The sequence below is a fragment of the Macrobrachium nipponense genome, chromosome 17 (assembly GCF_015104395.2).
Source record: "Macrobrachium nipponense isolate FS-2020 chromosome 17, ASM1510439v2, whole genome shotgun sequence".
Lineage (NCBI taxonomy): Eukaryota > Metazoa > Arthropoda > Malacostraca > Decapoda > Palaemonidae > Macrobrachium > Macrobrachium nipponense.
In genome coordinates, this window is record NC_087210.1 from 40,456,185 (window position 1) to 40,468,927 (window position 12,743).

Here is a 12,743-nt window from a genome sequence, read left to right on the forward strand (position 1 = left end):
CAAAATAAAAATAAAATTTTTTTCATTTCTTCGGGCATTTCATTCCATGTTTAGTGCCTATGCTTTTATTTTTGTAGATATGATCAATTGTAAGGAAATCCTGTCTCAAAATATTCATTTTTCACTTTCTTAGTACCTTTTAATAGTTTTTTGCATTAGGGACAAATATCTGGTCGTGACACGGTCTAGGCATTGTTAACCAGCCTAGGGCACCTAAGGTGGATTGAGGCTGCTGTAGACTTTTGAAGTTGCGTTACCGGTGATTTTTGGTTAACATCAAACCAAAAGAATGGAATCCCTGTCGATAACCAGGGGCTGCCTGTATAGCACTACGTATAATGTTACACGAAGCAATTAAAGAAAATCTACAGCTCAGCATTTTCACCCAGTGAAGGGTGAGTGCTCTGGCAGACAGATTTTGACTTACCCCAAAATTGTGAGTTAAGTTGTATGCTATAGTGATTACAATCAACAAAAGCTATCATTTGGGGATGTTTGAATTCCCTACATTGCTGCACAGTATGCCTTAGCACAATATTTGCTCTGTGCAACTTTTGACTCGCTACAACCAGCTTGTTAATCTCCAGAGATTTTTAATCGATTTATTTATCCAGCCTACTAAACAAAAGCAAACTAAATATTTCCATTACTGCCAATGGAAGTGCAATGCTTTCAAGTTACCAAATTCAGTCAGGTCTCATGCCTTCTGATTCCCAATCCTCTAACATTTCCTCATTACATTTTCTGCAAAACAGTCAAGTTAGTATATAAGATGTCATTTTAGTTTCAGCTAAATTACTTTTTCAGTGATTTCACAATGTCCTTCGTCTTCCATTTCTCAAGTTTCTTCTGTATAAATTCACAAGGCCTAAAACCAAAAATACTTAGAATGCAAATTATTTCTTATCACTTACAGAGTGCACATAGAGGAAAGGTTGAAACAAATAGAAGGAAATATGGAAAAACCTAAAAATACATTAGACCCCAGTAAAACAATCCTCAGTGAAGTACAAAACTATGGAAAAGAAAACAGCAGTTACCAACATTGCAGAAATGCAAGAGTACCTAGATGGAAAATGAAAATTATTATTTACCTTCCTGTCTGGCATTCAAAAACCTGGCAAACCTGGGCACATAAGACCAAGATAATCATATATGTGGTTAATATGGTTGTAATGAAACACACGAACATAAAAAATATGTTCACTGATATGTACTTTTAAACTTGCTAGATATAGCAAATACAATTAGCAGGTAAAACTAATAAAAACTTACCTTTTTCTTACAGAGAGCCACATACCGCCTCATTAGTTTCATATCTAAAGGTTTGAACTGGGTTGGAGGCTGTGCACAATGTTGGTGAACATAAGTGATGTGCTGGGCCAACCTAGAAAAAAAAAATTTTTTTTTAAATACTGTTCTCTACAAAACAACAGAAGTAGAAAATTTCAAGTAAACTGTACTTTTCTGAGGCATAAAAACTACAACCTTTTTGCAAGCATTCTTCAGCATGAGCTGGAATTGGTCATTGCAACTTGGCAATAAGGTAGTTAACAAGTGATATGCGATCAAGCATTTTTTTTCCCTTTGGCATTAGGGACTACCAGAGTGGATGAGGTGGATTTATATATATATATGTGAACTGATCTGTATAGAAAATTCATGTGTGAGATGTAACGGAAAATCTACTAAATGTGTTGTGCGTAGCTGTGTGTGATCAGAGAGTAACGATCAGATAGATATCGCTGATTCATCAAATGCCCATATGATCGTTGGTGGCGTGGCGTGGGTGATTCAAATGAGTGTCATACATCGAAGACCCTTGGTTCCTTTCAATTATAAGAGGCCAATCAGCTAAGACCTGTGACCCAAACAAGTTCAGTTTGAAAAGTTGAGTCAGTAGGGAATTAGTGGTCGACGGGTCAGGCGCGTCTCAAAGACAGTGGTCGGCGCGTGTCGCCTTAGAGTACCTTCCGACTATATAATAATCATATAATTAGTAGCGTATTATTAGCAACAGGGCCCAGTGTAACTATTAAGGAAAATACATGTGTTAATTTTATCTTACGCGTTTCATTGCACTGGTAGAACCCTTGTATGATAAAAAATCAGGTCATATAAATTGGTGTCAGTCGTGGGGTCTTGCCAGTGCATGATAATTAACAGCATAATTGTAAAGGTGAAATAAACAATGCAAACTCGAAGAAAAGCGGCGCGCGACAGCAGGAGTGCCAATACTAGCAGCACCAGTGCTAACAATAACAGTGCCGAGAAAAAGGACAATGTGAATGATCCGGCAGTGGCAACAATTATCCAACACGCGTTAGAAGAGTTACACAAATTAACAAAAGAAACGCAAACAAAAAAGCCCGTCGACCCACCCACAATTTCGGCCAACGTCGCGTCGTTCACGCAAGTGCGATCAGACGGAAAAGTAGAAAAACTGCCATTGCTAGATGGATCCGTGCCAGAGTTCGATAACTTACACACTGATGAAGGCTTCCTTTCGATCGAGACCTTTATAAAGTGTTGAAAACGCCACAATTGGTTGGACAGATAGAGAAAAGATTGTGCAAGCGAAACAGAAGATCATCGGTAATGCAGCAAGACAAATCAGGAGCTGGGACGTCCGTTATTCGGCAGACTGGGGTACTTTTAAACAGCACCTCACTCAGCAGTTTGCCCTACATCGAGAGGAAAAGATGGGGCTAATGGAAGGTTATGACCCCAGGTTGGGGGAGGGAGAGTCTATTTCAGCCTTCTACTACCGCGTCGGCGAGGACTATGAGTCCCTCACCCCTGACGAAGACCAGACTGTAGAGGGAAAAGAAAACTTCTGTCGACGCATACTGAAACGAATTCTTCCCACCTCCGTAGTGGGATTTCTTGTTGACAACAAGAGGCCCTTACACACCTTGCTGCCGAAGCTACAACAACTATTCGACCACAGACGACGCCAGCAAACAAGGATGGGGCCACAGGCCACCTCCCAACCAGTTGTTGCAACGGTTAACCAATCTGACCCAACGAATCCTCAGCCAGCCTCACCCACTATCCAGGGGGCCGGGTCACGCACCCAGGGGCCTCGAAGAGGCAAGGGGAAAACAGCCGGGAATTACACGGTTGGCCGTTGCTGGGGGTGTAGGAGAGAGGGCCACCTGAGGGCCCAGTGCTCCTCTTTCATCGAGCCACGATGTTGTTTCCGATGCAAAGCAACAGACCACTTCGTGAGCGCTTGTTCAAAAAACGACAACAGCCAGCCGAACAACGTTCCCCCTCACCAAGGAGAGGAAGGGGAAGGCAGCGTGGAGGAGTCGGGAGGACCCCCGACTACACCCACGGCCGCCGGGTCCAAACAACGACCGTGTCCCCAGTAGGACAAGGGACGCCTTGTCGGGGAGGAGGGGAAGTCAGCCAACCCCTCGAGAAGTAGTGAATAGCCCTCCCCCACCCGTCACTGCCCATGCCCAGTCGTTCAGAGTGCCAGGAGAGAAGGTAAGGCAAGAGCCTATCTCCCACACTCAATCCACGAAGGAAGCCGTGGTGCCGATCATGCAAATATGGGTAGGGGAGCGACAGGGAAGGGCGTTGATCGACACTGGTGCAAGTGTGTCTCTGTTAGAAGAACACCTGGTGACAGTATCGATGCAGTCGATGGAAGGTTCTTTAGTTTTGAGTACTGCAGGTGGTCATCGGATGGTAACCAAGAGGGCTGTGAGGCAACAGGTAACCATCGATGGGCGAGTGGTGACACACCTTTTATGTAGTGCCAGCATTACAAGTAGAAGGAATCTCAGTTATTTTAGGAATTGATTTTGTGGATAGGAACGAAATAATAGTGGCTGGCACAGCCGGGAAAGGGATCGAGGTATGTTTAAAGGGACTAAGAATCCCCACAGAGGGGGAGACCGAGGTGCCTACAAGTCTCCCTTAGGTCGAAGGGAGCTGGGGGAAAATTACCCGCTGCCCCAGAGGCGGGAGATGTGGCACCACCCCGGACCCTCTCATCCCTCGCCGTGACACCCTCACGGAGCATACCGGAAGGCACTTTAGTTATGATCAGACCCCATAACAAATGGGACGATTTTATCATTCCATGTCTGAGTGAGGTAATACAGGGCAAAGTTAATGTGCCATTTATGAATGTCAGTGACCAGCGTATCGTACTAGACAGCGAGTCGATATGCGACCTTGAACCTTGTGAAATAGCAGATGCGTCTTACACTCTCGCGACCTTGGGTGGGTAGCACGTGTCAAGGTCGCAATGAGGAACGTCTAAGTAGACTCCTCCGGACAGCTGGTGGGTCTATCCCTGTTACTTATCAGAATATTGTCAAAGAAATTGTAGAAGGTTATCAAGATGTAATCGCGATTGGTGACGAAACCCCAGGCAGAGTAAATAGTTTTCCTTTTGTTATAGAAACCGGGGGTCATCCATCCATAAGATCTCAGCCTTATAGAATACAGGCGGCCCTCGGTTAGCGGCAGGGGTTCCGTTCCTGGCCACCGACGCCAAGCGATTTTCGACGCAGAGCGATTTTAAAGCCTACGGCCGCCGCACACCTTCTTTCAAAACTCTAGACCAGTCAAAGGGGCCGTAATCCCACAACGGCGCAATAAGTAAAATTATATTTATGCAGTATAGTACTATAGAATTTACTGTACAGTACATGTGGGTGTCTAGAGTATGTAAAGATATAATAAAGTTTATACAGTGTACAGGTAGCTGTAGTGTTCAGGTTACGATCATTAGTCTTACGATAGTTCGATTTTATGAGAGATCAAATTACAATGGCCTAACTTTATCCATCTTCTAGTTACATAAGTTCAATAACAGCAAAAGAGAATGATGAAAGTATGGTTTTAACGATGATATAAAGGATTACGTATTGCGAACGGAATCACGTAATTTTTTACGCAATAAACCTGCCGCCAACGTAATCTGTTAACGAAAAAAATAGTAGTTCACATTCACAACGAGACATATTCAATAAATATTTCCACCTAAAAACACGCTGTATAAGGAAAAATAACTGTCTCATATAAGTCAAGCATCTAGATATTCGTTTATGCTAACTAGAAGCAAGAGCATTCGCTCAGAATTGCGTTATGGTGAAACAGACTCGTATTCATCAGCTGATTTCAAACCACAACATTGGCCGCTCCGCGGAATACGGGCTTAAGTTTGCCGTAGTATTTTAAAATACAATAATATGAGAATACGTACATACAATATTCTTGGATGCAGTGAAATAATGTATAACTTTTTAAAGGATTTATGGAAAAGATGCATAATTAATAAAATAACACAATGCATTTTTCGGAACTGGCGGACAAGAACGAACATGAAAAACCATCCCCTGACAACGTGGAGCGTAGTTACAAAGGCTGCCTTAATTTGTATCTTATTTCTGTACAGAAATGAAAATACCTTTACGCAATATATTTTCATACACATTTTAAACATAAAAGCATAAACATTTGAAAAATCGACACATCGATCGCTAAATTTGCACTTTTTTTTTTTTTTTTTTTTTTAACGATATTTTTGGAAAAGCGGCAGACGGCGGCAAAAAAAGTGCAAATTAGCGATCGATGTGTCGATTTTATAAATGTTTATGCTATTATGTTTAAAATGTGTATGGAAATGTATTACGAATAGGGTATTTTTATTTCTGTGCAGAAATATGATAAAAAGGCAGCTTTTGAAACTCCCCTTCAAGTTATCGACTACGATGTGTTTTTCAAGTTCGTTTTTGTATGCCGCCGCGGCATACAAGAACGAACTTGAAAAACACATCGTAGTCGATAACTTGAAGGGGAGTTTCAAAAGCTGCCTTTTTATCATATTTCTGCACAGAAATAAAAATACCCTATTCGTAATACATTTTCATACACATTTTAAACATAAAAGCATAAACATTTATAAAATCGACACTCGATCGCTAATTTGCACTTTTTTTAAATCGATATTTTCGGAAGAGCAGCAGGCGGCGGCTTACAAGAACATGAAAAAAACATATTCGGTATATTTGGTATCGTGAAGGGCAGTTTCAAAAGCTGCCTTTGTATCATATTTCTGTACAGAAATAAAAATGCCTTTCACATAATACATTTTCACACACATTTTAAACAAAAGCATGAACAATTATGAATCGACACATCTATAGCTAAATTTGCACTTACGGAACAGATATTTTCGGCATAGAACAGCGTCAGAGGCATATATTTTACCCTAATACCTACGTAATAACTCTCCATAAAATTTGTTAATATAATTTGCATAACCTTTATGGTCTGAACGGCATTTCTACATATGTATGAACTCGTTAGACAACGGCGCTAGCGGCGCTGTTAACTGAAATTTGTGCCGTAAAGATACCTTTAAAATGCCTTATTTTTTTAATGAATATTTTTGACGACCGCCGTAAAACCGATTCGCCGTTGAGTGATTGCGCCGTTAACCGCGGGCCGCCTGTACCAGTTTGTTATCAGCGGGAAGTGGAGAACGAGATTAATAAATTAAGGGAACAAGGGACAATTAGAGAAAGTGAATCTCCCGGGGCCTCGCCAATCATGATGGTTAAAAAGAAGGATGGTTCTCTTAGGCTATGTGTTGATTATAGAAAGCTGAATAGTATCACAAAAGACAATGCATTCCCATTGCCCTCTATCGAAGAGTTGTTGATTAAGGTCAGGGATAGTAAATTCTTTACCACCTTAGATTTAAAGTCAGGGTAACATCAAATACCTATAGACGAGAGTAGCAAGGAAAAGACAGCCTTTATAGCTAATGATCAATTGTTTGAATATAATTACCTCCCTTTTGGGGTAAAGAATGATCCTGCTCATTTTTCACGTGTTATGATGTCCGTATTAGCTCCGCTATTAGGACATAGCATGTTTGTTTATTTAGATGACATATTCATAATAGGGGCTACAGTGGAAGAACACAAGAAGAACATTATTGAAGTTTTAGAAGCTTTAAAGCGACAGGGGAGGAAAATTAATCTAACCAAATGTAAATTCTTTCGTCAAGAAGTTGAATTTTTGGGGCACATCGTAACATCTGAAGGCCTTAAGCCTTGTGCCGACAAAGTAGCAGCAATTAGAGAATTTCCCTGACCGAAGAATGCAAAGGAAGTAAATTCATAAAAGATTTCAGTAACATAGTGAGACCGCTAGATTCATTGAGAAAGCAAAGATTTTCATTGGGAACGGGAGGAAGAGATGGCTTCTCAAGAATTAAAGATTTCACTCACTAGTAATGAACTATTAGCTTATCCAAAGTTCGATCGAGCGTTTGTAGTAACCACTGACGCGAGCAGTATAGCTATCGAGGGAGTGATTTCTCAAGTTGACGATGCAGGAAATGTAAAGCCGATTTCTTTTGCATCATGAGCATTGAAAGGAGCAGAGAAGAATTACAGTACCTTCGATAGAGAGGCATTGGCTATTCTATGGATGCTGGAGAGACATCACTACTTTTAACTGGGGCATAAAGTCAAAATTAACACAGATCATCGCCCATTGAGAGATTTATTCAAGAAAGGGGATTTGACCACTCGACAGGCTCGTTGGATAGAACGGCTGTTAGAGTTTGATATTGTGGGAATTGAACATACAGTAATACTTTGGGTTACGAACCGATTAGTATACGAATTTTTTAACTTACGAAGTGACGACCTCATTCTGGAATACGAATTTCGCTTGGAATACGAATGCGCGAATTTCCATCATGGGAGGCCGCCTGATTTGTTTACATCGGATGAGCGTGGGATCTGCGAAACGCATTTTTTTCGGCCAAAAACTTAACGCCTGCTTTATTTACATCGGATGAGCGTCGGGATCTGCGAACGCATTTTTTCGGCCAAAACTTAACGAGGGTCACGTGACTTCCTCCTACGCATCCCTTGACCCTTTTTAAACCATAACTCTTTCAATATCTCGCTGGCGGTAAGATTGAACGCATCTGTCCGTGATACGCTCTCAAATTTGCTTAGTGATTTGCGCACGTGTTATGTTTCCGTAATAGTGCTTATACATTACTATTACCCAAATACTAAAGACAATGGCTCCCAAGATGACGAAGGCAAGCAGCAAGAAGGAAAGCATAAGAAAGAAGGAGATGATTACAGTCGAAATGGAGAAGGAAATTATCCAAATGCATGATAAAGGCGAGTGCGTGAAAGACATTGCAGCATTCTTCAAGCGGTCGCAATCAAACGATCTGCACTATTTTGAAGAAAAAGGAAGAAATTAAAGCCAGTAAAGCATCAAAAGGTGTCACAGTATTGACGAAACAACGGCCTTATATTCTCGACGATGTAGAAAATTTGCTCATGGAAAAATATTTTTTCAAATTGTGAAAGACAACATAGTGTTGCGTAAGCGTAAAATTAGTGATCGTAGTGAACGGTGCTCTCTAGAGAAAGAACCAGAAAGTCTTCCAGAAGTGTTCACGGAGGGAGATTTCCCCCCCAAGCCCTAACCCTCTCCTCCTCACCCTTCCCCTCCTCCCGTCTCCGTCAAGCCAGCAGCCACACTCGCCAAAGGTAAAGTTCAGGTTTTACTGTGCATGCATATTAAATCTAGTGTTTATATTTAATTTCATTCTTCAATTTTATAATTTTATGTAATTCCTACACGAATTTTCAACCTTAGTGAACAAAAATAAATGGAAAAATATGAATTGAAATGGTTATTCAAGGTCGGGTGGAACGCATTATTTGCTTTTTATAACATTCTTATGGGAAAATCCATTTGGGTTACGAATTTTTTAGGTTACGAAGCAGGTTCTGGAACGGATTAAATTCGTAACCCAAGGTATTACTGTATAGCGGGGAAAACAAATAAAGTAGCGGATACCCTCTCCAGAAGTGCCATAATGGGAGTTACAACTCGAGCAGCAAAGAGAGAGGAACAACAACGGAAGAAGCAGTTGCACGAGTCAGAGGCAGCCAATGTGGAAAACGGGAATAACTCAGGAACTCCAGAGTTAGGGAGAGAGAGAAGGGAAACGAGTCATGGGAGCGAAAGGGCTGATCCTCCTAGGGGGTCAGCAAGTGAATGCCCTGGGAGTGAAATTCGCTTAGGAGTGCAAATGAGCGTGTGATTGATTTGTGTGGTTGGAGTGTTGGAGGTGATAAGGGGTCAGAAGTCCGAGCCATGGATCGGGCAGGTTAGGGCTTATGTAAGGGGTGCAAGTAACGAGTTTCCCGATTTCCTAAAGGTGCCCAGAAGTATGTTCTTTATTGAAGGAGATATTTTGTTTTGTAAATATGAGAAGAGACCGGGCGATATCCAATCTCGCGTCGTCCTTCCTCCCTCTTTGGTAGAGAAAGCCATCCACATGATACATGTAAGTGCTTATGCAGGACATATAGGTATAGAAAGGTCCCTCAGGAGGGCACGAGAATCCTTTTTTTGGATAGGAATGAGAACAGACATTACAAAATTTATCAGCCCGTGCCACATATGTAATACCATGAAAAACCACAAACACTCTATTCCAAAGGCTCGCATGTGGCCAATAGAGCCAATTAAATTTAACAGAGTGCATATCGATGTCGTAGGACCCTTCCCTCCTGGAGACGGGCAGTTCAAATATGTATGTGTGATGGTGGATGAGTTCAAGCGTTATACGCACACCTACGCAATGGTGGATAAGACCGCAACATCGGTTGCCAGAGCTTTGTGTTCATTCATAACGAAATTCAGCTGTCCTCGTACTCTAATCAGTGATAATGGGCGTGAATTTATTAATGACGTGATAAAAGAGCTGACAAAATTATTTAATGTGGAAATTTCACGATCGCATCCTACCGGCCTTCAGCCAATGGGTTGGTTGAATCCCATAATAGAGAAGTGACAAATATTTTGAAATATTTAGTGGCAGACAGTCCGAATCAGTGGGCAGAGATGTTGCAAATGGCGGAATTTGCACTTAATACTGCGTATAACAACTCCATAAGAGATACCCCGTATTTTTTAGTGAATGGACAGGACCTTTCATTGCCATATACTGTGATCATGGACCCTAGAACTTTACCGTTATATAGTGTCGAGCAATACCGGGTGATGTTCTGTAACCTAACCCGAAGAGTATTTCAGATAACGCAAAAACTTCTGTTGAGGGCAAATGAAAAGTATCAGACGCAATATGATCAGCGATTCTGCACACAAACGCCTAAGATACAAATAGGGGATAGGATCTATTTGAAAAGACTACAATCGAAGAAACATAAACTTGAGCCCGCCTATCTAGGTCCGTACCGTGTGAAAGAAATTAAAAAAAGACACTGCAGTGATAAAGCATATTAGGACCGGTGCCCAGGGCAAGTACCACTTATCACACATGCATCCCGTCAGAGATGATGTCCTGATGTGGCATCTGAACAAACCAGTACCCCCATTTCCGGGACTGCCTGGTTACCTGGGAGAGGAGAGTGAAGATGATATACAAGCATGTCTAGGGATCATTAACGGTGCGCCCGATGTGCATACAGACGAAGGTCGCAAATATTGGTGTCATGTTCTGAAGTATGAACATTATTCTAAACGTATCTTTGCACCAACCTGATGTGTTCCTTTTTAATCTTTTATTTTAATTTTGTGGTGATACCTTGTCATGCATAGATAGAGACAAATCATACTTTCTGTTTCCTTATTGTGTTTGTACAAGTTCTTTGGTCTTGATGATTGATAGTAATCTGTTTATTTTATTGTATTTTTAACTACAGGTTTTTGTACTATCTGATTATTTTATTATTTTTTGAACTGCAGGTTTTTGTGCTCCAATTTTAAGAAGAATGTAATGTGTTTAATGTGGTGATATAAAATCTATTATTTCATTGATTCTTACATAATTTCTTTTTTATTAAAGAACATGTTTACAATGTGATGTGTGGAATTCAGAACAGACTGTAAATTGCCAATTGTAAGCACACAATTTGACCCTGGCTTGCTAAGTTTAGTTTTTATTCTGCATGAATTATTAATAAAATTTCTAATAGCATTTCGGTCGGTAAGGTACTCAAATAACTGCTCAAATGATACAGACTAAATAAGGGAAAAATGCATATAAATAAATAAAGAAAAAAAATAGTGTTTTGAGTTCTGCGGGACGCAGAACTTGTGGGGGAGAGTGGTGAACTGATCTGTATAGAAAATTCATGTGTGAGACGTAACAGAAAATCTACTAAATGTGTTGTGCGTAGCTGTGTATTTATGGATTTTATCTATTCACGGGGGGTCTAGTACCATGGAGGAATAATAGTTTATGGAGATGCCCTGACCCAGATTAAGCGAAGCCAAAAAGACCCAGGCTGTACTGGAATTTGGAGTCAGTTCTAATCAGACCGTTAATTGTTTCGAGAATGTAACCAAAATTTTGCCTTTCATTATTGATAGCACATTCCTGTGATGCTTATGGATGCATGCAAATATTCAATAAGACTTTTGATAAATCTATTACATTTCATCGGTGAGTAACAATAATTTCTAATGAAAATAATTCTTTGCCAGAGCAATGGCTGAAAAGTATCTGCAGGTATGCTATCCGTATGGAGGAAAGCATTTCATGGCAACCCTGGTAGCCAATAGCAAAATGAAAAGTTGCCAGACATTCTAAAATTTTATTTATATTAGTGGCCAGTATGTGTAAATATATAATATATATACAGTCCAGTCCCAAATTATGCTATTCCCCTTTTATATGTCGTTAGTTCTCAAAAATAGATTCTCTGTATCTGTGAAGCCGTTCAAAGTCTTCAAGTCACGCTGCAAAACGTATCAAATCTATTGTCTTTTCAAGTATTTGGGAAAGGGCAGTTTTTTTTTGGGCTGGTATCTGAGAAAGGATGGGGGGAATGCTTGAAGGAAAAAAACTATTATTCCTCCAAGGAGAAATGCGAGAGAAAGATTTTCTGCTCAGCCATTAGCTAAGACGGAAGGCTTTGCCTCACGCATCTGTGACACCATAGCGCAGAGTGTATGAATGATCGGTATCATCACCATCGTCATACGTATTACTCAGATCTGCGAAGTGTACTCTTGAATGACTGATATCATCATCATCGCCATAGGTATTATTTAGATCTACGAAGTGTATCCTGAAGGCTTCTGCTCAGCCATTAGCTAAGACGGAAGGCTCTGCCTCACGCATTTTTATTTTTGACATCATAGCAATGTTTATAAATGATCAGTATCATAATCATCGCTACAAGTATTATTCTAATCTGCGAAGTGTATTCTGAAGCCAAAGACCTATTTTCTCGAAACTAAAAAGCTTGCCCTTAAGTTAAGACCAGCAGTCGACAACTTGAAATCTGTCATTTCTAGGTTAACTTATTTCGACTAAGTTTTGGCATTTGATCATTTTTTTTTTTTTTTCCTATTGTTGAAATAGGTTTAGACGAAAATGACTAGTAAAAGTGATTAACAGAGAAGCAGATGTGTTTGAGAGAGAGAGAGAGAGAGAGAGAGAGAGAGAGAGAGAGAGAGAGAGAGAGAGAGAGAGAGAGAGAGAGAGAGAATATTTTGGTCTAAACTTTTCAAGAAACTGTCATTTCATATTGTTTTGAATTTTTATAATTTCTTTTGAAGACATTGTAATTTCAAATCAAATTTTGAATTTTCATCAGTTCTTCTTTATTGTAGAATACATTTATATGAAAACGATTACATAGTGAACGTGCCGGACAAAGAACCTGAGACAAGCGCTCGTAACCAAGTTTGTTACG

General features: G+C 40.4%; 1 protein-coding gene across 2 annotated transcripts in view; it reads right to left on the bottom strand.

Annotated features, from left to right (window-relative positions):
• LOC135196195 (DNA replication licensing factor mcm7-B-like) overlaps window positions 1-12,743 on the bottom strand; it is a 167,857-nt gene that overhangs the window by 32,424 nt on the left and 122,690 nt on the right. For both annotated transcript variants that reach the window (XM_064222794.1, XM_064222795.1), the window contains exon 10: window positions 1,276-1,387. In XM_064222794.1, the coding sequence (XP_064078864.1) occupies window positions 1,276-1,387 (112 nt within the window). The remainder of the gene's footprint in view (window positions 1-1,275; window positions 1,388-12,743) is intronic.